Source organism: Vipera berus (genome assembly GCF_964194415.1).
Source record: "Vipera berus genome assembly, chromosome: W".
NCBI lineage: Eukaryota > Metazoa > Chordata > Lepidosauria > Squamata > Viperidae > Vipera > Vipera berus.
In genome coordinates, this window is record NC_138210.1 from 50,561,935 (window position 1) to 50,589,704 (window position 27,770).

Consider the following 27,770-nt stretch of genomic DNA (forward strand, 5'->3'; position numbering starts at 1 on the left):
TTTTTTTAAAAAAAACAGTAATAGTAGATATGATTATTCCCCGTGTATTTATTTAATAACTCTGCCCCTTTGCCATATTAACGAATATAATCCAGGGCACGTTTTACTGATACTTTGGGACTGCGGACAGTACCTGAAGGAATTGCAAGTTGAACAGCTGTGCCTTAAAGGAGTGGAAGGAAGGGGGGAAAAAAGGTTTTCTTTCCCCAAAGCGTGGCTGATTCTGCCAGTTTCTGCCTCCCCCAAACAGCAGCTCTACTTTTACATTATAACTGTGCTCTGTGAATACTTTCAGGACCACAAGGGCGTTTGCATTAAAAGACTATACACAGGATTCTGCATCTAGCTCCATTTATGCTTTTCAGAGACTGCAAAAATTAAAATTCTCCAAGAGAGCAGTTTCCCCATCCGAGAATTTCGCCTTGTACTCCACACGCTCTCATTTGTTCTCTACTGTCCTGGAAGAAGGTGAGAAGCTGTATCCTTCCCCCCACACACACCTCCCTTTTCCTCATCTAACACACACACAGCAAGGAATCGAGAAGCACCAGTTTGGAATTTAATTAACCAGCCTGGGGAAGAAAAGGGCATTGGACAAGTGTGTTGCACTATCCCATTAATTACAGGAGGAGGGAAAAAGGGATCAGGAAACTGGAGCAGGAGCGAATACAGGTATAGAAAAGAGCAGTACAGTAAAAACAAGGGGGAACAAAAGAGGGCAGAGGAGAGGGGACGGGAGAGGAGAGAAAGTCACTTTTAAAATCACAATCTCAAACCTTTTATAAATGTACAAAAACCTTTTTCCCCATCTGCCTAGGGAAGAATATATAAATATTTACACTGCCTCGTGGGGGAGGTACCCCAGGATTCAAGCCCTTCCCCTAAAAGCAGCCTTCCCACCAGTCCACTGAAGATAAAGGAACACACCGAGTCTGTTTTTAGCCCAGCAGGAATCCTGGAAGCAGGACAGAAATCCCGATGTCTTCAGAGGCCGGAAGAGGAGGCCTTTGCAGAAATCGGGAACGACTGCCAAGGGCCCTCTGGGCACCTGCACTCCTGGCCTCTTCCCCCAAATGCACCCCGTTATCCCAACTCCCAAGGTCGAAGTCCTTCTGGGTGATGACAGCAGCACATCCCTAGCTCAGGCTATCGTGACCAAAAAAGCCACTTTCCTCTCCCCGCAAACTTAACGACGGGCGCCCCGGAGGCTGCTCGGCGAGAGGCGTTCACGTTCCAGAGCGCCACCAGAGCGCTATTATCTGGAGTCCCGGTCCTTGTAGGAGGCCGCCAGTTCTCGGATATCGGGGGCTCGTCGAGGGGAGCAGGGCCGAGCATTGGAAGCAGGGATGAGAGGTGGTGGGGCGCTCAGCAGTCCCACCGCTGCCACAGCTGCCGACGGGGTGGCTTTTGCCAGCAGTCCGTTTTGATGGCGGGGATAAGCCATGAGGCTGGGGTGAGGCGGGGGAGCCAAACCATACAACCGGGCTCTTTCGTAGTCCTTGGCGGCGGCGGCGGCGGCAGCAGCAGGCGATGGGGTCTCCAGGTAGCGGGGCAGGCGCTGTAGCGGGTGCAACTCCAGGCCCCGGTGGTGGTAGGGATCTCGCCAGGCCTCCAGTGCAGCATAGGAGGCAGCTGAGGGCGGGGCGGCCACCAAGTAGGGAGAGACGCTTCCTCCCGTCCCAGCTTGGGGTCTCTCAAACACAGCCAGCGTCCCCAGGGGGTGGGAGACATGCAAGGTACTGTGATAGGAAGCACCCGTGCGCAGAGCACCCTCAAAGCCAGGCAACTCCGGCTCTTCCTTGACCTTCACTTCTTTCTTGAGAGGCAACTCTGGGTAAGGGGAGCGGGAGGTATGCCCTGAACTTGCCGGGCTGCCATAGCGATGTTCTCGTTCTGCCTGTACGTGGGGTCGGCTTGGAGGCTCCTCGTGGATCAGCGATGGGTTCTTTGAGGTGGGAGTAGCTGGAGAGGAGCGCAGCGAATGGCGGGAGAAGAAGCCAGAATCTCTGAATCAGAGAGAGACATAAAATGGAAGGGTCAAGACCTCCTGTGGAATCTGGCCCTGAAGCACTGACTAGCGGTCAACCACTGCATGCAGCTGCTTGGTCTCACTGTGGACCTAAATAATCAAAAGACCTTCTCCACCCTTTCAGAAAAGTCATCTATATTTCTTTTCTTTTTTTTTGGCCAGACGTATCTCTGAAGAAAGTGTTAAGTGTTCAGCGGTAGGCAGCTTTAGAGGGCTGGTGGACATGTGGAAGTGAAGAGTCCATAGTGCTGACAGCCCTTACAAAATGGCTGGAGCTGAGGGGTTTGCCAGTTTACAAAATGGCCGCTCTGGTGAATGTGACCATCTTCATCCACCTCTAATCCCTCAGGATGCGTCCTACTGATTCAGTTTTTTCTTTCTTTCTTTTGGAATACTCTTCATATTTAGCTGAGATTGCCTATGATTTTTTCCTTTCTGAGAATGGAGCCCAGAAGGATTTTTGTGTGCTTGTACTGCATGGTAGCTTCCCATTACATATGGCACTTTCGGAAACCTGTTTCTGAATGGCAACATATAATGTTTTATATGTAGAAACCTATAATCACCTATCTCTGCAATGGTGGATGGGACACTTGTACATATCAAGTCTCTGCCATTAACCCGTGTCCCCTTTTCCCCTTACCTGTCCTTCTCATCCTTGATCACCGGCCCTTCAGACTTCTCGCTCTCCTTCTCAAGTTGGCTGCTTCCACGCTCAGACCCGTCACTGCCCCCACCTTTGGGCCAGGCTGGGGCAGTAGGGAAGGAAGGTGGTGTACGGTGTAAGCGATTCCATGGCTCATGTGGACTAGGGAAGGCAGGAGCTCCAGGGCTGTCCTTCTGCCCAAAGACTGCACTTGAGTCTGGGAAGGAGAGAGGAAAGATCAGACGGCCACACTAGATGCAATGTTGCCCCTACAGCCCAGATCAATGAGAAATAATATGGAAGGAACTGAATTATCTCATTAAAAGATTCATAGTAGTGATCATGCTGGCGCACAGAGCAATCCCCACTTGGAAAAGCACATGGTGCAGTCTTATAAAATCATTCTGCTTCTAAATGCTGGTGGAAGGATTCGTTAAGAGGAGGAAGGGGGAGAACGCTCACTCACAAAAAAACTGTCAACACATTGGGAGATATTATACGACACACAAAACCTCTCGCCTACGTTTCTCTCTTACATGTTTGATAAAGGCAGAGAGCTATCTGACTTTCCCGCCTGTCTCTGCCTTTTCTAAAGGGTAGAGATTTGAGTAGAGTTTACCATAGGCTGTTTGCAACAGAAAAATTCAAAGCCTTACACACACCTTGCAAAAATTATCAAATGGGAAGGAGAAGAAGAGGGAAGTAAATCATGGAATTCTATGTATTGAGCAAACAAATCCAAAACCAGCGGTGAAGGAAAAAGAGTAAAACAAGTTAAAAAGTTAAAACTACTGAAATTTTTCCTCTTGATAAATGTGCCGTGTGGAGGAGACATTAATGCCGTGTTACTTGTGGGCTGTTAGCAAAAAGGTGTTCAGTACGTGATGCTTCATTATGCGCTCGTTTGACTGGTAAAAAAACCAAAACCGTTTAACCTGTAGCCTTCTCAGTCTTTCATGTGACCTCGGAAATCAACTGCCAAATTCCAAGATTCAACCACAGCCAACTAGGAAACCACAAAGATTGGGGTTGGACTAGATGACCACCAAGGTCCCTTCCAACTTCATATATTATTATTATTATTATTATATTATTATTATTATTATTATTATTATTAGTATTATTATTATTAGTATTATTATTATTATTATTATTATTATTATTATTATTATTATTATTATAATATATGATTTACTAGTGCTTGATAGAAAGAAAGGAAAATGAAGAATGCTATAATCTCAAAAGGGACGCAGTGGCTCAGTGGTTTAGGACGCTGAGCTTTGTCGATCAGAAGGTCGGCACTTTGGCGGGTCGAATCCCGAGTGCCGCGTAACAGAGTGAGCGCCTGTTACTCGTCCCAGCTTCTGCCCGCCTAGCAGTTCGAAAGCACGTAAAAATGCAAGTAGAAAAATAGGGACCACTACGGTGGGAAGGTAACAGCGTTCCGTGCGCCTTTGGCGTCTAGTCATGCCGGCCACATGACCACAGAGACGTCCTCGGACAAGCGCTGGCTCTTCGGCTTTGAAACGGAGATGAGCACCGGCCCCTAGAGTCGGAAACAACTAGCACGCATGTGCGGGGGAACCTTTATATTATATTTATATTTATATTTATTAGATTTTTATACCGCCCTTCTCCCAAAGGACTCAGGGCGGTGTACAGGGCAATAAATATTAAATACAAAGTACAAAAGTTAAAAAACAATTAAATAATTATGCCCAATATATACAATAGTTAAAACCATATTAAAACCCAACCCCCAAACCCATCAGACCAGGCCGGCTTGCTCAAATAAATAGGTTTTTAGATCCCGCCGGAAGGAGCGAAGGTCGGGGGCCATCCGGAGCTCAACCGGCAAGCGGTTCCACAGGTCTGGTGTGCCCACAGAGAACGCCCTCCCCCTGGGGGCCACCAGTCGACATTCTCTGATCGGAGGCACCCTGAGGAGGCCCTCTCTGTGGGAGCGCACTGGACGGAGGGAAGTTGACACCGGCCGCAGGTGCTGCCGTAGGTAATCCGGACCCATGCCATGTAGGGCTTTGTAGGTCATTACCAGCACCTTGAATCTCACCCGGAGGGCAACCGGCAGCCAATGCAGCTCGCGGAGCAAAGGTGTAACATGGGAGTATCGGGAGACCCCCAACACAACTCGCGCGACTGCATTCTGCACCAGTTGAAGCCTCCGAGTGGTCTTCAAGGGCAGCCCCATGTAGAGAGTGTTACAGTAGTCCAAATGAGAGGTCACAAGCGCATGAGTGACTGTATGCAAGGCATCCTGGTCCAGATAGGGCCGCAACTGGCGCACCAGGCGAACCTGGGCAAAGGCCCCCCTAGTCACAGCTCCTATATGATCTTCTAAAGAGAGCTGTGAATCTAGGAGGACCCCCAAGTTGCGCGCCCTATCTATGGGGGCGCGCAACTTTACCTTTATAATCTCAAAAGGGATTTAACCTAAACCTTCAGGACCTTGTGGCCCTGGAGGTGTTCATACAGCATGATTGACTTATGCTGTATGAACACCTCAGGGCTTTTCAACCTTTTCAGAGATTGCACCACTTTTAGGACACGACAATATTCGAGTACCACCAGTGCCTAGCAAGCGGTCAAAAAGTTGATGACAACCCCCCCCAAAAAAGGGATTGGGTTTTTTTACTGATTAGATTGATTTATTGTTATAGAAATGGCTAGTTTATACTATTATGGAAAAGTAAAAAAGTTGAGGTTCGGTATTAATGCTTCATTCTACTGCAACAGAACCAACCCAGTGATGCCCTTGATGTGATGTCCCGGTGCCTGGAGGCGGTGCGGGTCTGGATGGGAAGGAACAGGCTCAGGCGTAACCCCTCCAAGACCGAGTGGCTGTGGATACCGGCATCTTGTATTGTTCAACAAGCTCCATCTCTTTTGATGCGGGGGGTAGTGGTGGTGGTATTGCCCCCCTCAGAAAGGGCCCGCAACTTGGGTGTCCTCCTGGATTCACGGCTTAATTTGGAAGATCATCTAACGGCCATGACCAGGGGGGCCTTCACACAGGTTCGCCTAGTGCACCAGTTGCGCCCTTTTTTGGACCGAGATGCCCTATGCACGGTTACCCACACCCTCGTCACTTCTCGCCTGGATTACTGCAATGCTCTTTACATGGGGCTGCCCTTGAAGAGCACCCGGAGGCTTCAACTGGTGCAAAATGCGGCCGCACGGGTGCTTATGGGAGTATCTCAGTACTCCCATGTTACACCACTCCTGCGCGAGCTGCACTGGCTTCCGGTTACCCTCCGAGTGTGATTCAAGGTGCTAGTAATAACCTTTTAAGCCCTACATGGCTTAGGCCCGGGGTACTTGCGAGACCACCTGCTGCCATTGTCAACCTCCCATCGCCCGGTTCGCTCCCACAGAGCTGGCCTCCTCAGGGTGCCGTCGGCCAGGCAATGCTGTCTGGTGACCCCCATGGGGAGAGCCTTCTCTGTGGGCGCACCGACCCTCTGGAATGAACTACCCGCGGAGCTGCGGACGGCTCCTGACCTTCGGTTCTTCCGCCGTGACCTGAAGATCTGGTTGTTCCAACAAGGGGGCCTGGACTGACTATGTTTTTTAATTAGGCTTTTTACTGCGTTAAATTGTCTTGTATTTATTGCATTTACTGTTTAATTCTTTTTTAAAAAAATTTACTTTATGTTTTTTAATTTTTATGGTTGTGAGCCGCCCTGAGTCCTCAGGGAGAAGGGCGACATATAAATTTAATCAAATCAAATCAAAATCAAACAGAGGAAGTCGGAAGTCAATGCCTTTTCTTCTTCCCTTCTCCCCCTCACTTTTCTTTCCCTTTTTCCTCCCCACTGTGAACCTTCTTGTCAGAATCCATTTATATCCCATTCATAAATGTATGTCTAAAATATTATACCCCTCCCTGGATTCTGCCATTTTCCCGATGGGAGAAGAGAAGGTGTTTATTCAGCCTGCCTGTAGGCTGTCTTCAAAGACCAGGGAAAACCTTTTAAACTGAGGACAACAAAGGGAGGGAAGGGAGAAGGAGATCTGGTTTGTATCTCCATTTGAATCTGAAAAGGAAGGAGGCAATAGTCATAAAGGCACAGGAAGATCCCTCTTTCCCACGAAAGGGTTTGACACCTAAGTTTAATTGATGTGGGTTTGACCAAATGGGTTTGAGGGGAGGGGGTTGAACCGGGAACTCTTTATAAAGTATCAAAGTGTAACGGGTTGAACCGGGAACTCTTTATAAAGTATCAAAGTGTAACACAATGCCAGATCCTGTCTTGTATTTCCACAACCGATCATGTCCTAGTAAAAACTCCTTTTGGACAAGACCTGGCTCCAAGAGTTCTTTATTTTCCTAAGATGTGGATTGGGGTGGGTCCTGACACTTCTATTTGCTTTTGTATTTTTGTATTTTATACTATAATAAAATGTTACAAACCGTAAAAAAAATAATAAAACGGAAAAAGTACCGGTTTTAATTTCTTCGGTGGCGGTTCCTTTGCTGAATCACTTTCCGTTTGCACTGACGGACGTATCACGAATTTATCCATATTTATTAATATCCACCACTGCCTTGGTGGTCAGCTGGCTGGTCGGCCCTTCTTCTCTCCCTCTCCTCCCCTTCCTCCCCGCCCGCTGGGCTCTCCTTCCACAGCCTCTACTGTTTTCTTTAAGGTCTTTCTTTCCCCCTCCCCTGCCAAAACCTCTTCCTTTTATCTCCTCTCCTCTCTCCCCCACCTTTTCTGTTAGGTGTGTGCTGGGAAGCACCGATCAACGTGTAGCCACCCATGCCAAACTTGGGGCCTCTGCCTTGCCCCGGTAGCTCCAGCTGACTCTCTCACCCCAAGGGCCTTCTGCTGCTCCTCTTGGTGATAGCAAAGGCTATCGGAAGCGCCGATCCTGGGCTCTCAGTAGAGGCCCTGCAACACCCCGGCTCCAGCTGACTCTCCGCCCAAAGACTGCATGCGGCTGCCGGCCACCCACGAGGCCTCCGGAAGCGCCAATCGTCTGGAACCGTGCGAGCCAATCCTGGGCCCTCAGCAGAGGGTCCGGTAACACCGCAGCTCCAGCTGACTCTCCCCCAGGCCTATGCGGTGCTGCTGCCACTTCAGCTCACCGGCACTGCCGCTGCTTCAGCTCATCCCCCCCACTACCCATGTCTAGGTTGTGTACCACCTGCCAAGTGCCAAAGTACCATCATCGCTACAAGTACCACTGGTTGAAAAGCCCCGGCCTAAATAGCCCTACAGCTGGAGAGTTCTCTTCCACTGAGCTGCGGTGTCTGGCAGTCATCCTGGCTGCCATTTTTCAAGTCATCCTTAGCTTGCAGAGACTAGGAAGCTTTTGTTGCCCCTGTAATATTTTTTTTAACTACAGCTTAAACAATCCTAATAATATACGAGTCAAGCGTTACTGTGGATGCAGTCAAGGACTCTTTTATCTTTTTTATGTCCAGTTTTCACACATAAGTAGTTGGGGGAGTTCGTAGTCCTTGGTTGCTTGGCCTCCCCCCCAACCCCAGCAAACACCTTTTAAAATGCTGGTATCAAAATAAGGCCCATTCTTGCCCAGCTATTTCGATAACCCACAGAAAACTGCCTTAAAATACTTGTGCCCCTTCTCTTAAAAATACTCACTGAAGGATGGGTTGCCCAGACCGCCAAATGCCCCGTTGGAGAGTGTGCCCAGAGAGGCAAAGCTAGGCGGCCTGCCAAAAGGATCTGGAAAAAAAAAGTCAGTGGAGGAGTCAGCAATCATACAGGAGCTACCGGTTCCCATTCTCTTGGCTGCGTTACTCTGGGACGTCAGGTCTTACCAATGTGAGGGCTGGGGTTGAGGAAAGAGCCATGGGGAGCGGTGGCAGGGCCAAAGGAGGGGGCGTTGCCTGGATGGACGACACCTGCAAGAAAGAGGAAGTGAGCACAGGATAATAAGATTAAAACAAAAAGAAGGCGGGGAGAGGACGCTGAGTGTATTTCACATCAAACGAACGATGACTCCCAAAACAAAAATATTCCCAGGGTAAAATGTAATTTAACCACGACCTGTTTTTAAGTGCCTTGATTATTTTTCTCTCATAACCCTTTGTATTAAGGTAAGGCCTCCCTGTTCAGGTTTTCAGACAGAAAACTGAGGAAAGCATAAAGATTAACATTATGGGTCTTATTGTCAAAACACCAAGTGCCCAGCAGGTAGGCAAGGCCACCCTTGGAATACTGCATCCAGTTTTGGTCACCACGATGTTAAAAAAGATGTTGAGACTCTTTTAGAAAGAGTACAGAGAAGAGCAACAAAGATGATCTGGGGACTGGAGGATAAAACATATAGGGAACGGTTGCTGGAATTGGGTATGTGTAGTTTAACGAAGAGAAGGGTGAGGGGTGACATGATAGCAGTGTTCCAATATCTCAGGGGCTGCCCCAAAGAAGAGGGAGCCAAGCTATTCTCCAAAGCACCCGAAGGCTGGACAAGAAGTAACGGATGGAAACTAGTCAAGGAGAGAAGCAACCTAGAACTAAGGAGAAACTTCCTGACAGTTAGAACAATTAACCAGTGGAACAACCTGCCTCCAGAAGCTGTGGGTGCATCACTGGAAGTTTTTAAGAAGAGACCGGACAGCTGTTTGTCTGAAATGGTATGGAGTTTCCTACCTGAGCAGGGGGTAGGACTAGGTAACCTCCAAGGTCCCTTCCAACTTTATTATTATTTTTGTTATTGTTGTTATTAAATGGCACAATTAGTTGTACTGGCAAAAAGTGGGCACGGTGAGCTTTAAGAAGTCTGAGTTATTTAATCATCAAGGAAAAGCCTTCCAGCATTTGCAAAAAGCGGACTGACCAGCGGCTGTGAAAAGGGTGGCAGGGCGTGCCAGCTCCTGGCTATGGGGCAGACTGCCAAAGGCTCCGGTCTCAGGCAAGCCAGTGAGGAGGTCATTCCGGAAATCCAATTTGTGGGGATCGCCCTGCATCAGCTGTGAGGAAACAGAAGAGCAAGAAGTCCCGGTAAGCCACAAGTCACGCACGAGTCCATCCAACTGGCCTCACTCTATCCTTTGGCAGAGATCTCTCCTATTCTGCCTCACAACACTCTCGTGATGATTCTGCTCTCCAACCTCTAACCCAGCACCGCAAGCCCCAATTTGGATCCAGCATGGGAGACATCGAGAAGAGCAAGGTTTCCTCTCCGTTTGGTTGCAGGGACCTCCTGTGCCACACCCCCAACACTGTACACAGCAGGTGGAGGGGAAAGTTGGCCCAGGCTCACCCTACCTTTATTTTCTCCTGGTGCCGCAGGATCATATATGCCACACGGACGTGCATGGCGCACCACTTCCCCGGCTTCTGCGAGAGAGGGGGGGAACCATCAGCTCTGCACATTATGTCCCTGAGGGCCAGGCACGTGTTTGCCCTATACCCTGACCTCTTCACTCTCCCCACTCCAGGGTGTATCTCCCCCTCCCACCACTTCTAGTCCTTTCACCTCACGTATCCACCCTTTTGCAGTGGGATCAAAGAGTGCCCTAATGTTACTCACTCTCAATGTTGGCCTGAAAGGATCGGTGATCTGCAAGGAGACAGGGAAAAAAAGAACACATGGGGGTGGGGTGGTGGGGGTGGACAATCCTCCCCCCCCCCGTCCCTGCCATTCTCCCGAATTGAGGGTAAACTCACCTGGGTGCCTTTCTGAGACATGCTGGGTGGGACAGCACCCAGCCGGGAAGGCAGGTCAGGATTAGTGCTCTGAGGAACAAAGAAGCAAAACAGACCATTAAATAGAAGCACAATCAGTTGATTAGCATTCCCTAGCACAGGCCGCCTTGAAATCGTCCCCCTCCAACTGCGGAGTTTGGGAACGGTTAGCTCAAGCTTTCAGCTTCTTCTACTGGAATATTCTAGTTTCGCCTGCAGACGCGAAATGGCACCACTCTATGAAACCATGTACAACCCCACAGCTTTCCCCCCCCAAAAAACATGACTTCTCTCTTTAAAAGTTCATGGCTGAACTGGCACATCAAGTACTTGCCCTCTCATGCATTGATCTGCATTCTTTTGGGATTGCCATGATTCCCACAGCCCTAATCTATCCCACCAAAGTCACTGCGTGCAGAAAACTCAGGCATCACAGTCCTGGATCCCCCCCCACCCCCGCTCGCCACTACAACATGCAAAAGGCCTCTTATCACCAGAAAATAAGCAGAAAAGCCAGAAGCTCTGAATTCTAAAGCTTTCCCTCCACTCAAAACTTCCACAAAACCCCATTTGTCTACCGTGTCTGGAGGGTTCACCTTAGGTTGGAATGCCCCCTGCAGGGAGCCAAAATTCACAGCAGGAGGCAGGACTGGGGAGATCCCCGACACGGTTGGGGGGTAGGCAGGATAAAACTGGAAGAAGAAGAAGAAGAAGAAGAAGAAGGAAGCAATGGAAGTGCCACCCAGAGAACTGAGGCAGGAGAGGGTTCTGCTCCATTCCCAGGATGCAGTTTGGTCAATTTCATTGGGGTCCCTTTAAAAGGCCAGCCCCCTCCTCCAAAATGAACGCACTTACATTATGTCTCAGAAGCCCATCCATTTTCCCAGGGTACTTCTCATACTGGAGAAAAAAAAGAAAAGAAATCAGAAAAGGCCTGTTTAAATGGGCCAGGCAGGTCCCAGGAGAAGGGAGGAAAGAAAGAGAATTGCCGGGCCCCGAAACCAGGAAAGACACATGGCGATTCTCCCAAGCAAAGTTCTCGATTGTTCCGTGCCTGTAGACAGAATCTTGCCAAACTAAAAGCCCTCTGTTCTCTACATCGAGCATACATTCTGAGAACTGTTAGGGAGGGGCTGCCTTCACCCCCTTTCTCTCCCAGAAAATACCTGGACTGAGCTGCCTCTTAAGTCCTCGGGGTTGCGCCCCTCCATCCCGGAACTCCATCTCACTACACCGCATCTCAAAAATCCTTTTAAACTAAGCTGGTCTAAATCCTGATAGACCCAAGTTAACCCTACTAGATGCTGTAAGGCCCATGAGCCGTGAAGCCTTGCTTGCCACCTCACTTCGAGTCTATGCTGCACTTACCATGGCTGGGCTGGGTGTGGGCACCATGCTTGACGGGAAAGGAGTGAAGTGCTGGTGGGTGTGCTGGTGGGTGTGCTGGTGCTGGTGGTTGTGTTGGTGGAACTGGAAAGCCAGCGGGCGAATGGCAGCAGCTCCCATGTCGGCCCCGCCTTGCGTCGTGAGGAATCGGGAACTCAAGTCCTGGCGGATTAATTCTTGCTCTGAGGAGACAGAAGAACAATCCGTAATTGCCAACGGTCAGCAGAAAAGTGAACCAATGCTGAAAAAAAAAGAGAGAGAAAGGATTTGACTCCCTCCCTCCCTCCCTCCCCACAACTCTCCATCTCTCCATGTACAGGAAGTCCTCAACTTATGACCGGTCGCTTAATGATCCAAGTTATGACAGACCACCTGAGCTATTTAAGAACCATTTTCAAAATTATATGGCTGCACACTACCACCCCAGGGTCATGTGATCCCATTTTCAGCACGTTTTATTTTATCTGTTTTAGAACATTTATATAGCTGCCTACTCACTCACCGCGACTCCAGGCATACAAACAATAAAAATACAAAACAGAAAAAAAGAAAAAAAAAGAAAAAAGAGATAGAAACAACAAAGATAAAACGTAATAGCCCCCCACTCACCCACCCCGGCAACAGCACGCAATTAAATAAACCATTTGGTGGAGTCAATTGGACTCTGGGTTCCTTGGGCCTGCTGGCAAAACCACATCTTCAGGGCCTTCTGAAAGTGTGCCAAAATGGGGGGCCAGTCTAATTTCTGCAGGGACGATGTTCCAAAAGGGAGGGAGCCATCACGGAGAAGGTCCTTCTTCTTCTGGGTCCCCAAACATTCTTTGCCTCCCCTCTCTTTCACCTCTACAGCTGTTTGCAGTGTTCTGTGCTGACGTGACCATGATTTGCAATTGCTTTTTTTTTTGGCCATTTTCTTGGCATTCACTTCTGGTTTGTGGCAAAAATGGCCACTGGGGGTGGGGGGGGAAAGGTTTCACTTAACAACCCCTGTGAAAAAAGTCATCATTTCAAATCTAGTCACCTGATACCTAGACTTATAACTGCAATGACTTACAGCAGTAATTCCAGGTTCGATCACATTTTTTAGTTGGGGACTATTGGTATCTCTGCCCTATACAGCGGCTCCTAATTTTTCTACAAGTGTTCCAACTAGTCCGGATTTTGTATCTTGCCAGACTCTTTCTCCAAAGCGGTACAGTCCTATTAGTTTACAGCCTCCGCATATCCTCCGATAACCTTATTCTTTTTAGTTTCCCTTTGAAATTAGTCCCCCCCCTTCTTGTTTCACGTTGCCAGTTTGTATTCAAACTGTTCCTTCAAAATTAGGACTAAAAATTCCTCTAAGCTTCCTTAAAAATACTCTTATGACACCCACTACGTAGAGCCAGGTTGTACAACTTCTGGTTCCTAGAGCAAATCTCAAACTTGCCACTAAATTGTAATGTAAAAGAGTGCAGTTATCAAATCAAAATGAAACATTTATCTTAACGACCTTTAAATTTGACTTGTCATTAAAGTGATATCAAAACAAAGTTAAGTTTTTGTCCCAGTCGTGCTTCTTTCATGAATTCAATCTCCAGCATGCAATTCAAAGACCAAATGGAGTGTGTGTCCCAAAAGTGCTTGTACCCCACTGCTCTAAACCATATGCACAATTCAGCCAAGACTACTTTATGCGAGTCGAATGTTCTACATCCATACATGCAGTCCTCAACTTACGACCATAACTGAGCACAAAATTTCCGTCACTAGGGAAGACAGTTAAGCGAGGTTTGACCCATTTATTTTTTTTGACCTTTTGACAGCTGTTAAGTGAATCAACTGCAGCTGTTAAATTAGTGGCATGGTCGTTAAGTGAATCTGGCTTCCCCATTGACTTTGCTTGTCAGAAGATTGCAAAAGGTGAACACGTGACCCCGGGACACTGCAACCGTCATAAATATGAACCAGTTGCCAAGCACCCAAATGTCGATCATATGACCATGGGGATGCTGCAACGGTCGTGTAAAAAACAGTCATAAATTACTTTTTCCAGTGCTGTTCTAACTTAGAACATTCACTAAATGAATAGTTGTAAGTTGAGGACTACCTTTACAGTGTACATTTTGATGTTGATTTTTTTTTACAAACAGTTTGCATCCAAATGCATGTCCTGTATCCTGAAATATATACACCACGTAGGCTAAAGCAGGCGTGTCCATCCAGCAGCCTGCGGGCCACATGCAGCCCTGGACAGCTAGTAAGGCAGCCCCACGAGATAGTAAACTTTTAACATCATTGGGTTATTTATATACATTATATACTTTATATGCGTGCCAAGACAATTCCTCTTCACTCACTGCAGCCCAGGCAAGCCAAAAAGCTGGACACCCGTGGGCTAAACAGTTCAAGCTGTTTTATTCCTTCTTCTCTTCCAATTTAGCCCCTGCCAATCTTCCCCAAAGCACTTGTCACACCCTATCGTGCCCCTCCATTGAATTCTCTCTTACCAGATATGGCAGCGGCTGCAGCTGGGTGCCCAGCAACTTGAAGCAACGGGGGTGGCGGTGGGAGGCCAGGCGAGGGGGTGAACATGCCTGGGTGGTGGTGGGAAGGGGGCCGAAGGGTGGAGGAAAAGGCGTGGGGAGGCAGGGCCAGCGAGGGGGTGGAGGGCCGGTGAGGGAGTTGAGAAGAAGGGGAGCAGGGCGGAAGGATGGGCTTGGGGTGAGCTGCACCGCGGCTGCACCTGAAAAAGGGAGAAAAAATAAATAGATACTTTGGAGTGCCTAGGTCAGGAAGAGACAATATTGATGGAAATACAGAGACCCTCAAGAAAGCCAGACATTAGGCCCTGAGAGACTTGGTTTTCCGTCTCAGTTCGGTAATGAGGAACTCAGCTGGGATGTCTTGGATTAGAAGCTTCATCCAGCATCATATCCTTAGTAATAGCATACGGAGAACAACGGTAACAGGTCTCACGGAATTGTTATCAGTACAAGCCAGGGTACTATGTACTCAGAATAAACTTTTTTTTTAAGAGACCTCTTTCTCAAGAAAGAAATGAGAAAAACATTTGAGAGAACGAGAGCAAGTGCAGCCCCAATACACGACGTAGTCACTTCAACCGTAGGCCAGAAAGCCCCAGTCCAATCTCATCCTTGTCATAACCTATCTATATATAGGTAAAGGTAAAGGTTCCCCCGCACATGCGTGCTAGTCGTTTCCGACTCTAGGGGCCGGTGCTCATCTCCGTTTCAAAGCCAAAGAGCCAGCGCTTGTCCAAGGACGTCTCCGTGGTCATGTGGCCGGCATGACTAGAAGCCAAAGGCGCACGGAACGCTGTTACCTTCCCACCGTAGTGGTGCCTATTTTTCTACTTGCATTTTTACGTGCTTTCGAATTGCTAGGTTGGCAGAAGCTGGGACGAGTAACAGGCGCTCACTCTGCTACGCGGCACTCGGGATTTGACCCGCCAAACTGCCGACCTTCTGATCGACAAGCTCAGCGTCCTAACCCACTGAGCCACCGCGTCCCTGTTCAATATATATATAGGAGCAAGCTAGGCTATTCTCTCCATTTTAAGTAGTTAACTCATCTTCAGGGTAGCTATAACAATATACAAACTATCTGCAGGGCTGCTGTAAGGATATACAAGGAGCTCTCAAGAAGTTATTAATAAGGCATAAAGAAGGGGAGGGAAATGCCTCGAAGAGGACAGAAGCAACAGCAGTTAAAGGAAATAAAAACTACGAAAGCGTAGAAGGAAGAAGAACAAAAGGACAGAAAACGGGGACAGGAGAAAAGCTTGAAAGGGATGAACAGATAAAGAGAGTGGGTTGGGGGGGGAAACCAGAGAGACGGCATCGGGACTCACCCTCCAGTGCTGAGGTCGAGCCCTACAGAGTAGGGGGCTTGTGTCTGGCTGGCAAAGGGTGGCACCTTCATGTGCAGTTGGCTCTGGGCAAGGCTGTGGGTAACTGCTCCACCCTGGGGCATTGGAGGCGGCTGGCCTTTGGGCTGGGGCGTCCCACGAACAGTGTTAGGTGTCTGAGCCCGAGTCTTGACAGGAGGTGGGGCAGGAGGACTTGGAGGCAAGGCCTGAGCCAGAACAGGGGCAGTGGCTGCCTGAGGAGGGGGTTCCTTAGGCAGGAAAGGCACTAGCAGGGAGTCCCGGTCAGCCTCATAGTTACGCTCCTGGCTCCGTTCCAGGCCAGAGACTTTAGGGATCACAGAGAGTTTGGCTTCACAGCTCCCGTTTAATGCACCAATGGGTCCCGAGGCTGCCAGAAAAAGAAGGGGAAAAAATATGCAAACAGAGAAAACAGGAATCAGGCTATTGGAAAAGGCTCGACAGATTGTGTTGGGTTTTAAAACTTTTGGGGTGGATCCCCATTTCACTAGCTAGTCAAATCTGTTAGCCACAAATGCCGATGCACGCAACAAGAGTACATGACAGGTAAGCAATTAAGGGGAGGGGTTAGGGTTAAGTATCCACTGACATTGCATGTTTTTAAAACCTCCACGAGAATAGCAGAGGCACAAGGAATCAAAACCTTCCAGCAACAGACGGGGCAACTGTCGCAAAACTGTCCAGCAACAATATCGTAGTTGATACTTTGGACATATACCCCGCCCCCCCCCAGTTAGGAGCAGGGCATCTTAGCACCTCAGGAAAATGTTCTGGGGGACACTTTTGCAGTAACCTTCAAGCAAAGCACTCCTTTAGTAGCCATCAGCACGGCCGCACCAGGAAGTACTTGGCTTTGAAGGTTCACGCAAATGCTCCTTCACAGCATTTTATGGAGGTACCAGAGAGTGGTTGCTTCTCATTGGATGGACAACACCTCGCTTAGCCAAAGTTAGGTCTGTGCATGTGGAAAAGCCATTTCTGCAATCCAAGTCACTAAGCGAAGCACGTCAGCCTCCCCAATCCTGGCTAAGCTTTTTTGCGGAGACACAGGTGATTCCAGTCTACGAGGTTCTTTGCTTGCGTTGCAACAGTGGTGATCCGCACAGGGCTACTTAATTAATTAACTACTACTTTTGTGAAAGCAAACTCTTCTGAAACTCAGAGCTGCTTACTTCCCTCTTTTTTTTTGGCAAAATCCCACACAAACCTATTTCTCTTTTCTGTTCAGCTGTTCCTCCTAAACCTAAGATCTGGTTGTCTCCCATCCTGATAACGTTCGGGAACCTTTTAAGACCCTAGTTTCCCTCTTAAGCTTTGGGGCAGAGTGCAGGATGAGACCCTGCTAGATGTATTTTAGGGGACTATTCATATTTTTTTTCGTCTTTTGTCCCTTCTTAAGTGTAAGCTGCCCAAACTATGAATTGTATAAATAAATAATCACAAGCATCAGGAGAGAGAGGACCTAGTATAGGCTGTAAAATGAGACAGTTTCCCCCCCCCAATTCCATGTTGATGGATAAGATAATGCTCATTATTATAAATCTGGTTAGAAATATGTTCTAAATTGAACAAAGGGACACTTATTTTGCTTTAAACCGTACAAACCCAGTTTCTCCAAACTGCCCTGAAGAGACAACACAGGACGTTCAGCTGGTGTGATAACTAGGTAGGTTGGGAATTCTAGAAGCGGCCATTCCTACCCAGAGGGGGGGGGTACTTTTGCCAACTGTAGCTCTCTCTCCCGGTAGTCTCCACCATCTTAAGGCAGAGGAAGATATTCCACCACCCCCTCGCTAAGCAATTTTTTTTTAATCAGATGGACCGAGTACTTGGCATAGGTAAAGCAGAACCGCAGTGCACCAATCTCTCCACAGAAGCAAAAATCGTGCTTGTTCAAGACACACTGAGAAATGCTGCCGTGTTTTCTTTAGTGCACAGAACCACAAGTAGACCCCACCCCCTTGCTATTTGTCCACACCCAACCTTTGCTGGTTGAGACAGTGAATGACTGTTCGAGGTCATCAATGGAGGCCTGCAGAAAGACAAGAAACACAGGGGGTTCGTTATATTCCCCAAATACATTTTTAAAAAAACAAAAAAAAACCTAGTTCTAAATGTATTTGGAACAGTCAGAAAAGCTACCTGAGAGCTTTTCAAGGAACCAGGTACTTTACTTTTGAAAGTAGAAGCGTGATAAGGTTTTTTTTTCCCCTACCGTACAAGGTAAGATGGATTCATGTGTATCTTTAATGTACGGTTGCACTGCTTTCCATGACAGGCAATTAGGCTAGGAATGGTTGTTCACCGAGTCAAACTACTCTTCATTCATCACAATTCTCTCTTTTGCATTTCCAAACAAATACTCAAGTGTTGTTGTTGTTTTTTACGCAGGCCATCATTCACTTTCTATAAACTTCCAGAGGCTGATCAAAGCCCTTGTGTTTTTATCTTCTACAAATTTCTCAATGGCTTATGTTGCAAAATTGGGATTAGGTGAGAGAGACCAAGAGGTTTTTTTTTTTACTACCATTGTATATAAGTGCGTGTCCATATGCACACACAGATAATGGTTACCAGACTCTTGCTCTCTCGTCCATTCTAAGATCACTAAAGCACATGGGGTGTACTTCATACTTGGTGCTATCGACCACCCAACTTACAGAAATATCAGCCACAAATCTTTTCTGAAAACATTTGCAATAGACTGCACAAAATATGATTACTTCTACTCATCTACATTTTCTTAAAAAAAACCAAAAAACTCCACCATCTCCCTGACCAATTTGGTCAATTGATCTACCACCCAATTATTTCTCTGACCCCTAAGGTAAAAGCGCTCCACACCATAAGACACTGAAAATAAAGCCCTCCATTTTGTCCCCAGCCCAGCACAAAACCTCAAAATATGGAGTGTTTTGTTTGGAGCTGTTAATACTAATAAAAGCCATTTCAAGTTTTTAACAATTTTGTGCACGCCTGGAATTTTGGATGTAATTCTGGAAAAATGTACAAGGTTGAAGTATTCACACACTAAATGTTTGTGCAGAACGAAACCATCGCAAGCAGATTCCCATACGTAGAAACAATCTATTTTCATAAAATAGAAATTTCTCACAACATTGCCCCTAAGTCATTTCTCGAAAATGATGCAACTATCACTAAGTACTGAGAACATGTCATAAATTAGGCCCAGAAAATTATAGTTGCCTACCTGCTCCTCTGGGTCGCTTTCTGTATCACACTGTCAAAGGACAATGGAGAAAAAGAAACAAATGTCAAATGGAGCAATATAATGGAAAATAACCCTCTCTGGATCTTTGCTATTCTATACATAGCTATTACAAACAATAGATTTTACAGTAGGACAACAAGCTAGGTCTTACTGTATCCGATATAAAATATTATGTTTTAAAGAGTATTAAGAGCACAAAACATTTCTAAAAATTGTAAAACACAGGAAGAATGATCTGCTATTACTGTACATAGAATCCAGGAAATTAGTCAGGATAACCCAAGAGACCCTTCAACGCATTGGAATCTATTATTTAAAAAAAATCAAAGCATGCAAATTGGCATCATTGCAAGAATTAACCATAACTAAGGGAGCGAATGGGCATTTTTAGTGGCTTCTAGCTGGCCTATACACAATCCATCACTTGCTCTAGTATTAAGTATTAATTAGTATTAAGAGGAGTTGATTTCTCTGCTCTTCTGGAAAAGCCATTTGTAACACAATTAAAGCCTGCCTTAATCTGAGGGAAAGATGGGATGCTTGGGCAATTAAATTCAGTCTTGCAGAACCATGTTTTGAAGCGATTGAGGAAAGAACGTTCATACGCTACCCACTTACTATATATCCAGTTTCCAGGTAAGATTGGAGAGAAGGCTGAATTTGATTTTAAAAAGAGACAAAAGAGAGAGAGAGAAATTGATTAGACTCACAATAATGAGGTTTACAACTCCACAGCAAACAGGCCAGAACTCTATATACCAAGTTTTGTTTGGCTGAGAGGGCAATGAAATTAGAACTATACTGAAAATAAAGCCATGCCTACTTTCAAAACATGTGATCTGGATTTCTAAAATAGGTCAACCTTGATTTGTAGCTGGCTGTAAACATTATACAGGTCAATAGAGCATGTTTGGAAAATAATTGCTTCACTCTTTGCTCTATTTTGCTGGGCATATGACGACACACTGATGATAGTGCTAAGATTATTCCCATATAAACAATTTAGCAGATTCGGTTACAAAGAAGAAAACACTGCACTTGTGAATCTCTCAATAGTAATAACAACAAATCTTCCATGAAGGGAAACCCAACTGTCTGCATTTGAGAAACCTAATCTGACAACCCAGCAAACACCTTCAAAAATGGCCCCCAAAACTAATGTGCTAAATGTTGCTCATGTGAAAGAAGGAAATGGTTATTAAGTACATGGAAAATAATTATGTTAATAAATATAATTAAAATAAAAATATTTAAAATTAAATGTCAATTAAAGTTTATTTTCTTTCTACCCACATTTGAAGAATGTATCTGGCATGCCATTCAAACAGCTGATGCAGCCTCTGGCTGAAAAATATGTCCCTCCTAGTATAGGCACTGTGGCCCTTATGTCTTTTATTATATAGGAGTCCACTGTTTCAGGAAGCTGTCCTTTAGATTTATTTAATTATGTACTTTCTAGGTTTTGTTCTTTAATTTTCCTTTGTAAAGTGAAGATATAAAACATTTTTAATCCTTACATCTCTCTTTCTGATTTGTCCTTTATTTTTTCCAAGAAAATATGAACACTCTAAGTATAGGTCAGCTTTGCTCCCACTTTATTGCTATCAGTTTCACTTCAGCTACATAATGAAAAAAGCTGGGATTTCAACTAATTTTAGGATGATAGATTCAACTAGCTAGCTGTTTTGGATATGGTATTAAACAAAAACCATTCAAAGGAACAGAAAATTCAAGAGCACTTACAGGGTGAGTTGTCCTGACTGCTTTTTTGTCTTATTTCCAATAAAAGGTTAGTAAATTTTATGCATGTATATTAACAGAGAGGGTTTTTTTATGGCACAGTTATGTAAATATTGCAACTGTATATTCCCTTCCACCGAGTCTACGAGTTACATGGTTCGCTGCTCATGATCCTGCTCTGACTCTGCATTGAGCAGAATGAGTTTCCTGTTGCCAACGTTGCACTTTTGTGCTTTTCCCCTACTGAATATTAATGCTTACATCCCTTGTGTGGCAAATTATAATAGATGAGCAAGCCAATGTTTACCCCGATGGAACTCCATTTCGGGTACCAAGCCCGCACTGGCTCTATGCAAGCACTGCCAGCATGTGCTTCCCTTGCTTGGATGAAGGTGGCTACGCATCATTCCTCACCCTTAGTACTTGCAAGCCCCCTTGCTTCACCTGGACCTAATCTTTTTAATTCTATTATTTCTAAAAACAAATGGGAAGCTGCAAAACAAAGCATCAGCTGCCAAAGCTCTTTTGATTTTCAAATATGCATCTGGATCCACATTGGCACTGTAAGTACACTCCGAAATAATATTGAGGGATTTCCGAATATAGATTAATAAAGTCTGGGCTCATCATACACTAGATGTAACTTTGATTGAAAAGAAGGTGTGGGTAATTGATGTGGCAATACCAGGGGATAGCAAAATATACACAAAGAATTTGGAGAAAATCACTATCAAGATGTCAAAATCAAAACTGAAATATTATGGCATAAACCAGCCATGATGGTCCCAGTAATTATCAGCACACCGTGCGCCATACCAAAAAAAAAAATCTTGGATGGCACTTGGAAAATCTGTACATTGACAAGTTACCATCTGACAATTGCAAAAGGCCATGCTGCTTGGATCTGCACCTGTTGTCAGAATCCATTTATATCACATTCATAAGTGTATGTTTAAAACATTATCCCCCCCCCTGGATGCTGCCATCTCCCGAGGAAGGAGGAGCGGATGTGGATTCAGCCTGCCTTGGGTTATTTCAAAGACCAAGGGAAACCTTTTGAACTGGGGGAACAAAGGGGAGGGTTAGGGAAGAAGGCATCTGGCCTGTGTCTCCATTTGAATCTGTAAAGGAAGAAGGCAATAAAAGATACGAAGTTCCCTTTTTCCCATGAAAGGGATGACCCAAAGTAAATGATGGGGGGCTGACCAAATGGGGTTGAGGGAAGAGGGGTTGAACCGGGAACTCTTTATAAAAGTTTCAATCTGTAAAACAATACCAGGTCCTGTCTTGTATTTCCACAACCAAACATGTCCTAGTAAAAATTCCTTTTGGACTAGAACTGACTCCCAAGAGTTTTTGTTTTTCTAAGACGTGGATTGGGGTGGGTCCTGACAGAGTATGACATCCTACGAAGAACCTGATGCGCGTGTAGGCTAATACTAGCTAACGAATTGGCAGCTGTGGCTTAACATTGCTGTGAATAGAAAATAATAATACAAATTTGTTATGTTTAACACATTTAATACTTCGGAAATTGAAATTGCTTGGCTGCTCAGAAAAGAACATTCACCCGGTGATTTCTTACAGGCCACAATAACCACAATGGCAACGTTATGAACAAGCCAGGCTCCATTCCCATGACGGCTGCTGGACCTACTGGCTCAGAAAGCTACGGGCTTTCAGTTGCCACAGTCTATTTGCTCCTCAGGATCTTCCAAATGCCCTGAAGTAGCATTTCCCAAAGCCGCTTCCCCCTCATCTAGCCCGCTAAAAACGGCAAAGTGGAGCCTTCAAGAGACGTCCTTCCAAGGCAGCGAGTGATCCTGGCTCCTGCTGTCCCATCCTGCAATTTTTCCAAATGATAAATGTTGAGAAACTGAGGTGTTCTCCAGAAGCAGACTTCTAGGAAGCCTCCGGAAGCTTAATCCAGCCCTCGTGTTTCCCCAGTACAATTTCGCCGTTTTCAAACTTTTTATCACACATCCACCCTGCCTGCTTCGTTTTCCCTCCCCGTTCACCCCGTTCCCTGAACCCAAGACCTCACCTCTTTGTGCCGTCTCTTGTTTCGTTTCCTCAGTGCTCTCTCCCCTCCACAGCCCTGGCTGTGATCCTTTTCTGAGCCTTCGTCTTCATCTTCGGGCTCAGAATTGTGTCCCTCACCCCGTTTCCTCTTTCCCGAATGTTTCAGCCGAAGCTCCAACCGCTCCTCGGGAGTCTTCAAGGTTGCATCCTTCTGCAGGAGTGACAAGGTGGGCATTATAATGGCTGCAGACCACCTACCCTCTGAATACAAGCTGTGATATAGCAGCTGCTGCTGTAGGGTATAGAAATGTGTGTTTAAATATGAAAACACCTTACCAAATGGGACGCAAAATTGTGGGACAAAATGGAAATATCTAGCCTGGCTACTTAACTATATTATTCTATATTATTTTTATATTGTATTTTATTCTGCCCTGTGAACCGCCCTGAGTCCTTCGGGAATAGGGCGGTATAGAAATTTAATTAAATAAATAAATAAAATAAAATAAACTATCAGCACTAACAACTCTTTATTTTAGATCCAGAAATAACATTTACATTTCGTTTGGCACTGCATTGCAGATACCGCGCAAATGAACTTATCCTGACATCTCGGGGGAAAAAGAAGTTGGAATCCCAATATAATTATTGGTATAATAATATCCTAGATCTTATAAAAAACACTTTCGTATCGAAAGCCAGTAAAAAGTAGTTGTCAAAAGGTAAGAACTAGGACACCTGGTTTAAATCAATAGGTCCACAGACTAAATTGAGGCTCACTGTTCTTTCAGTCTAAACATATCTAGTAGGGTAAAAGAGAAGCAAGAAGGTGGAAAAAGCTTTTTTTACATTGCTCTAAACTCTTTTTTTAAAAAAAAGGACAGATACATGCAATAAATAAATAAATCTGGTCAGTTATGTCCCAAATGCCACAATCAGACCGTGGAGATCAAGAAGCTAGCTTGCCAATAACTACTCAACAGACTCATAATACAACATAAGGCAACACTTAATTTAAGGCAAATTAACAAATGCTGTCCTAAACCGAAATGATCAACGCTGCTAGGAGAGAGAGCGCCATTTTTTGTGAAAGACGTCTTTGGCTCAAGGAAAATACTGACTTATTTGAAGGATACCGGAGGAGGATAAGAGCTCTAGAAAAGATAAATCATAGAAAGCATGGTATATTTCTGGATGGCAGGGTATTGCATTAAAGGTTATTGCATACTTTTCTCTGGTATGCTTGACTGTGTATGGTGTCGTAATGTTTCTTAGCAGTGTATTACACTACTTCAGAGCTTGGTCAAGACACCTGCATTCACACCCTGCTCCTCACCCAATCTTGCCTAGCCAGAAAGACTGGCGAATCCGGTCTGAAACTAGTCTACATGCTCAGCCTTGAACATTCCTGAGTAAAGCAGGAATGCTTTCGCTCTGCTTCAGCAGGTAAAACAGCTGGGCCTTACCTATCGTCCAATAGCTGCACTGCTTATTGAAATCCTCTGATTTTTTTTCCCCTCCCAAGAAATATGTAGTTTACAGGGACAGATCCCAGCCCTACAAAAATGCCTAGGAGGGGTAAGCTGAAACTCACACCTAAAAATACATCTCTTCCACCGAGCGTAATAAATAAGCAGTTCCTCATGCCCAAACGAGAAGGAAATAAGCTGATCTGAAATAATTTAGCAGCTTACTCAGTATTTTCAGGCTTTAAGTTCATCATACACTTTTGTGTCCTGTGGCACAGCATATGCTCACTATGCAAATTCAGAAACACTAAGATACATCCTTGTCAAGAATATTAACAAGGATTTCCTAGTCTTTATATAAACCAGTAAGTGGTTCTGATATCGTGCTAAGTGTACACGGTCAGCCAAGACAATTTTACAACTTTGATTATGGAAACTTCTCTGACTGCACCTGAACTGCCTAGATATAGCCTCATTCCATCTCACCTTAAGAATATTACTGTTTCTCTACTTAAGCAGAATCACAGTAAATAAAAAAGTATTAATCTTTGGTCACCGTAACTCAGGATGTAGAAACCAAAGACTATAATACCATTGTTTTCTTTTTGTAGCTTCCCTTGATCCTCTGGGTTTTAAAAAAAACATTTCAGATTTCTGAATTTCACCAATCACAGCTGGAAATCCCCCTTTGCCTTGTTCTTACACAGAGTTTCCACTGGCAATCTTTTTAAGAAGTACAAATCTACCCCTACTTAGCAACAGTTCAGTTTCATCTGGTATTTCTTACCAACAACTGAGGTCATCACTGTAAGTTTCCTTTAATTAGAAGATCCATGGTAACAAAATATGACATTAAAAATTATTTGCTACTAAGAAGAAAGAAATCTTCATTTCCAAAATGACCCACACTAGCAGACATCATTCTGCAAAATCTTTTATAACTTATTATTTATCTGGACAGCTCCACAAAAATAGGTGGATTTCCAGTTTACTTCCTCTTTCTGTCCTATATCATATTGTGGACGAGGCCCAAAGACAAGGGCAAGAACCAATCTATTATTTTAGCCTTATAATGCATTAAAGGACATGAACCTCTGTTGAAACAGGCTGGGACCACCTCACCTCAAGTGCCTCTAAACTGACAAAGCTTGCAATGGCAAAGCCATCGATGAGGTCCTCCTCCTCCTCTTCCTCCTCTTCCTCCTCGCGACTGCAAGACGATCCAGAAACTCTCTTTCGCCGTCGGAGGGGCCGTCGCCGTCGCCGTTGCAGGGGGCGTCCCTTGCTAGGAGCCACAGGGGCAGGTGGAGAGGGGCCTTCGCTGTCTGATGCTGAAGATGAGGACAAGCCCCGATGGGGAGGGTCTCCAAGACGGCTTCCTCTACGGCGTGTACAACGACTCTCACGGTCCCGCCGTGAGCAACGTCGCTGTCTCCGTGCTCGGCTACTGCTGCCTCCTCCTCCACTCCAACATGGGGTAGGAGCTGCTGTTGTTCCTTCCATTATGCTCCCCTCTGAGGTACAGGAAATAAACTGTGTTGTGTCCAATGGCTGTTGCAGGCACGTGAAAAAAGGGAGACACCCTTTACCCCTCACCAGCCAAAAGCATCGCAGCTGTCCTTGCTGGGTTTGTGCTCTTCTGTGGAAGCCGCGAAGAAAAGTACCACACCACACTTGTGAAAAAGAGGTTCTCCTTTATATTGCTTTTGGGGGGGGTGAATATTGTATTCCTTTACAAGAAGTCCTTGGCTCCTATAGCTTAACTGTCAACAACTTTCTTTGATTTACATTTGAAAATCCATTCAAGATTCAAAAAGTTCCTTTTTCCGCTCTGGAAAGTCAAAAGAAGTAACTTTTGCTCAGGTTTAATTCTCTCTTAAGGAAAAAAAAATACAAATGGCAGCTTCTTCTTTTTCGACTTCCTCCTTAAAGGCCAGGCCAGTCAATGAAAAAATAATTAAATACTTTGGAAATAAAATTCTAAGATCGAAACCGACCTAATAACCATTTAACAGGAAATTAGCTTGTGCCAGTGAACAGAGCTCTCTCTTTTTAAGGTGCAATTTCACCTTTGGGTCCCGAAGGAAGAAAAACAAAAACAAAACAAAAAGCAAAACACCCCCCCCCCAAAAAAAACAAACCTTGCTTTAATCAGAATTTTACATCCCTCCCGACGGTGAATCAACACGAATCAACACGGAGAGATGGATCCTTTGAAAGCGACAAAACTTGACAAGTCCCTTTGAATCAACTTCTTCCGTACTTGCCGTTGGCTGCTTCTCCCTTGGAGCTTCTGGTTTTAAGTGCCGATCTTTATTTAAAAGAGATATATAGTTTTATGTTTTTACGTGTTTCTAAAAAAAAAAAAGCACAATCTTAAGCCTTTAGGGCTTCTGCCTGGCAGGGGTTTTTTTTTTACATTTACCCAGAGAGGGCTAAGCGCTTCCAAGAGCCTCCCCTTTAAGACTGCAGATGCGGCTTTTCTGCCAACAATGGCAAATGGCTTCCTCTCAAGCCAGCATTGGCTTCCTCCCTCCCCACCGTTGAGGAACGAGGGCTCCCAGAATTTATTCCCGTGGCAGCATTTCCTTTCGAAGCCACGTTTGCTTTGCAAATCCAACGTGGGTTTTTTTTTAAAAAAATATATATTATTACTACTATTCTTAAGATCTCCCGGGTTCCTCCTCCAAGGTATGAATGACCTTGCCCTTTAAAAGTCCAGGCTGGAGAATCTGCTTCCTTTTCATTCCATCCCCTTTAAGAAACGTCCGATTAAAAGTCCGCCACACGTTTCCTGTCGGAAGCGTGGCCTCGCCTTTAAGCGCCTCGATTGCTTGCTTTTCTTTTTCTTTTTTAACTTCTCCTTGTCAAGACAGCCACTTTTTCACACCACCGGCATTTAAAGAGCCCTCCAAGCGCTTCCTCGGCTCAGCTCGCACTCCCCCTTTAAGCGTCCACGGCGTTCCAAGTCCTTCAGCGGAACCCCCCCCCCCGACGGCCCCTTTAAGAGCCGGCCCCCCCTCGCTCAAGTCACAATGAGGGCCTGAAGGCAACTCCCCTTTAAGAGGCCCGAGTTCCCTTTAAATCCATTGACAGGAGCTGGAGGCTTGAGGGGAGGTTTTCTTGTCCTCCGGCGGAGTGTCCCCCTCTTCTCGCTGCGCCGCCGCCCCCCCTCCACAGGCTGTACCTTTAAGAGCGCCGGCTGTTGAGGGGAATTTCAAGTCGTCGCCGCCGCCGCCGCCCGTCTTGCCCCCGCTCGGGCGCGCGACCGGGGTGTCCCGCGAGCCTCTACGCCTGACGGGCAGCGAGGCCGGTTTCCTGGGCTTGCCTGGCGCCCCCCCAGCTGATTGGCCGAAGCGGAGCGGTGAGTAAGGATGGGGGAGGGGCGGCGGCCTGCAGGGTCAGCGGCGAGGGAAGGAGAGCAGCTGCCTTGGTCGCGTGGCATCCCCTTCCCCCGCGGGCGGGTGGGGGCGGGGACGTCCCGTCGCCCTTTTTTTTTTCTTCCTCCCCTCGCTTCGTCTCAGCTGCTGCCCCCCGACTCCCTAGCTGTCTCTGCCGGATCTCCTTCCTCTCTGCGCACGGCACGCAACTCCGCCCACAGCGTCATATCCTTCCGCCTCCCGACTGGATGGAAGCTGCTGCAAAATCCCTCCGCCGGAAGAGAGCCGAAGGATA

At 46.1% G+C, this 27,770-nt stretch overlaps 1 protein-coding gene across 2 annotated transcripts; it reads right to left on the reverse strand.

The window, feature by feature from the left end:
• Nucleotides 1–545: 545 nt before the first annotated feature.
• On the reverse strand, nt 546–26,361 carry LOC308675952 (autism susceptibility gene 2 protein homolog). Of its 2 annotated transcripts, none has more exons than XM_081341630.1 (18): nt 25,218–26,361; nt 22,649–22,915; nt 19,483–19,518; nt 18,844–18,873; nt 17,616–17,664; nt 15,597–16,002; nt 14,233–14,468; nt 11,726–11,925; nt 11,213–11,257; nt 10,954–11,049; nt 10,340–10,408; nt 10,203–10,232; nt 9,938–10,009; nt 9,507–9,639; nt 8,485–8,568; nt 8,306–8,389; nt 2,673–2,892; nt 546–2,006 (listed from the first exon to the last, which is right to left on the reverse strand). In XM_081341630.1, exons 1-18 carry the CDS (start codon nt 25,596–25,598, stop codon nt 1,256–1,258), a joined length of 3,189 nt encoding a protein of 1,062 aa, XP_081197756.1. In that variant the 5' UTR covers nt 25,599–26,361; the 3' UTR covers nt 546–1,255. The 2 variants fall into 2 exon arrangements, with proteins under 2 accessions (XP_081197756.1, XP_081197757.1); XM_081341631.1 differs by having other exon boundaries at nt 22,649–22,837; nt 25,218–26,359.
• Nucleotides 26,362–27,770: the final 1,409 nt, after the last annotated feature.

Bases quoted from the DNA above. Each gene is read 5' to 3' on its own strand.
- LOC308675952 (XM_081341630.1), bottom strand. From the start codon at position 25,598: ATGGAAGGAACAACAGCAGCTCCTACCCCATGTTGGAGTGGAGGAGGA. The intron at 17,665-18,843 runs GTAGGCAACTAT...GTCTTTCTGCAG, and splicing joins AAAGCGACCCAGAGGAGCAG to GCCTCCATTGATGACCTCGA. The intron at 14,469-15,596 runs GTGAGTCCCGAT...TCCCTTTTTCAG, and splicing joins CTCGACCTCAGCACTGGAGG to GTGCAGCCGCGGTGCAGCTC.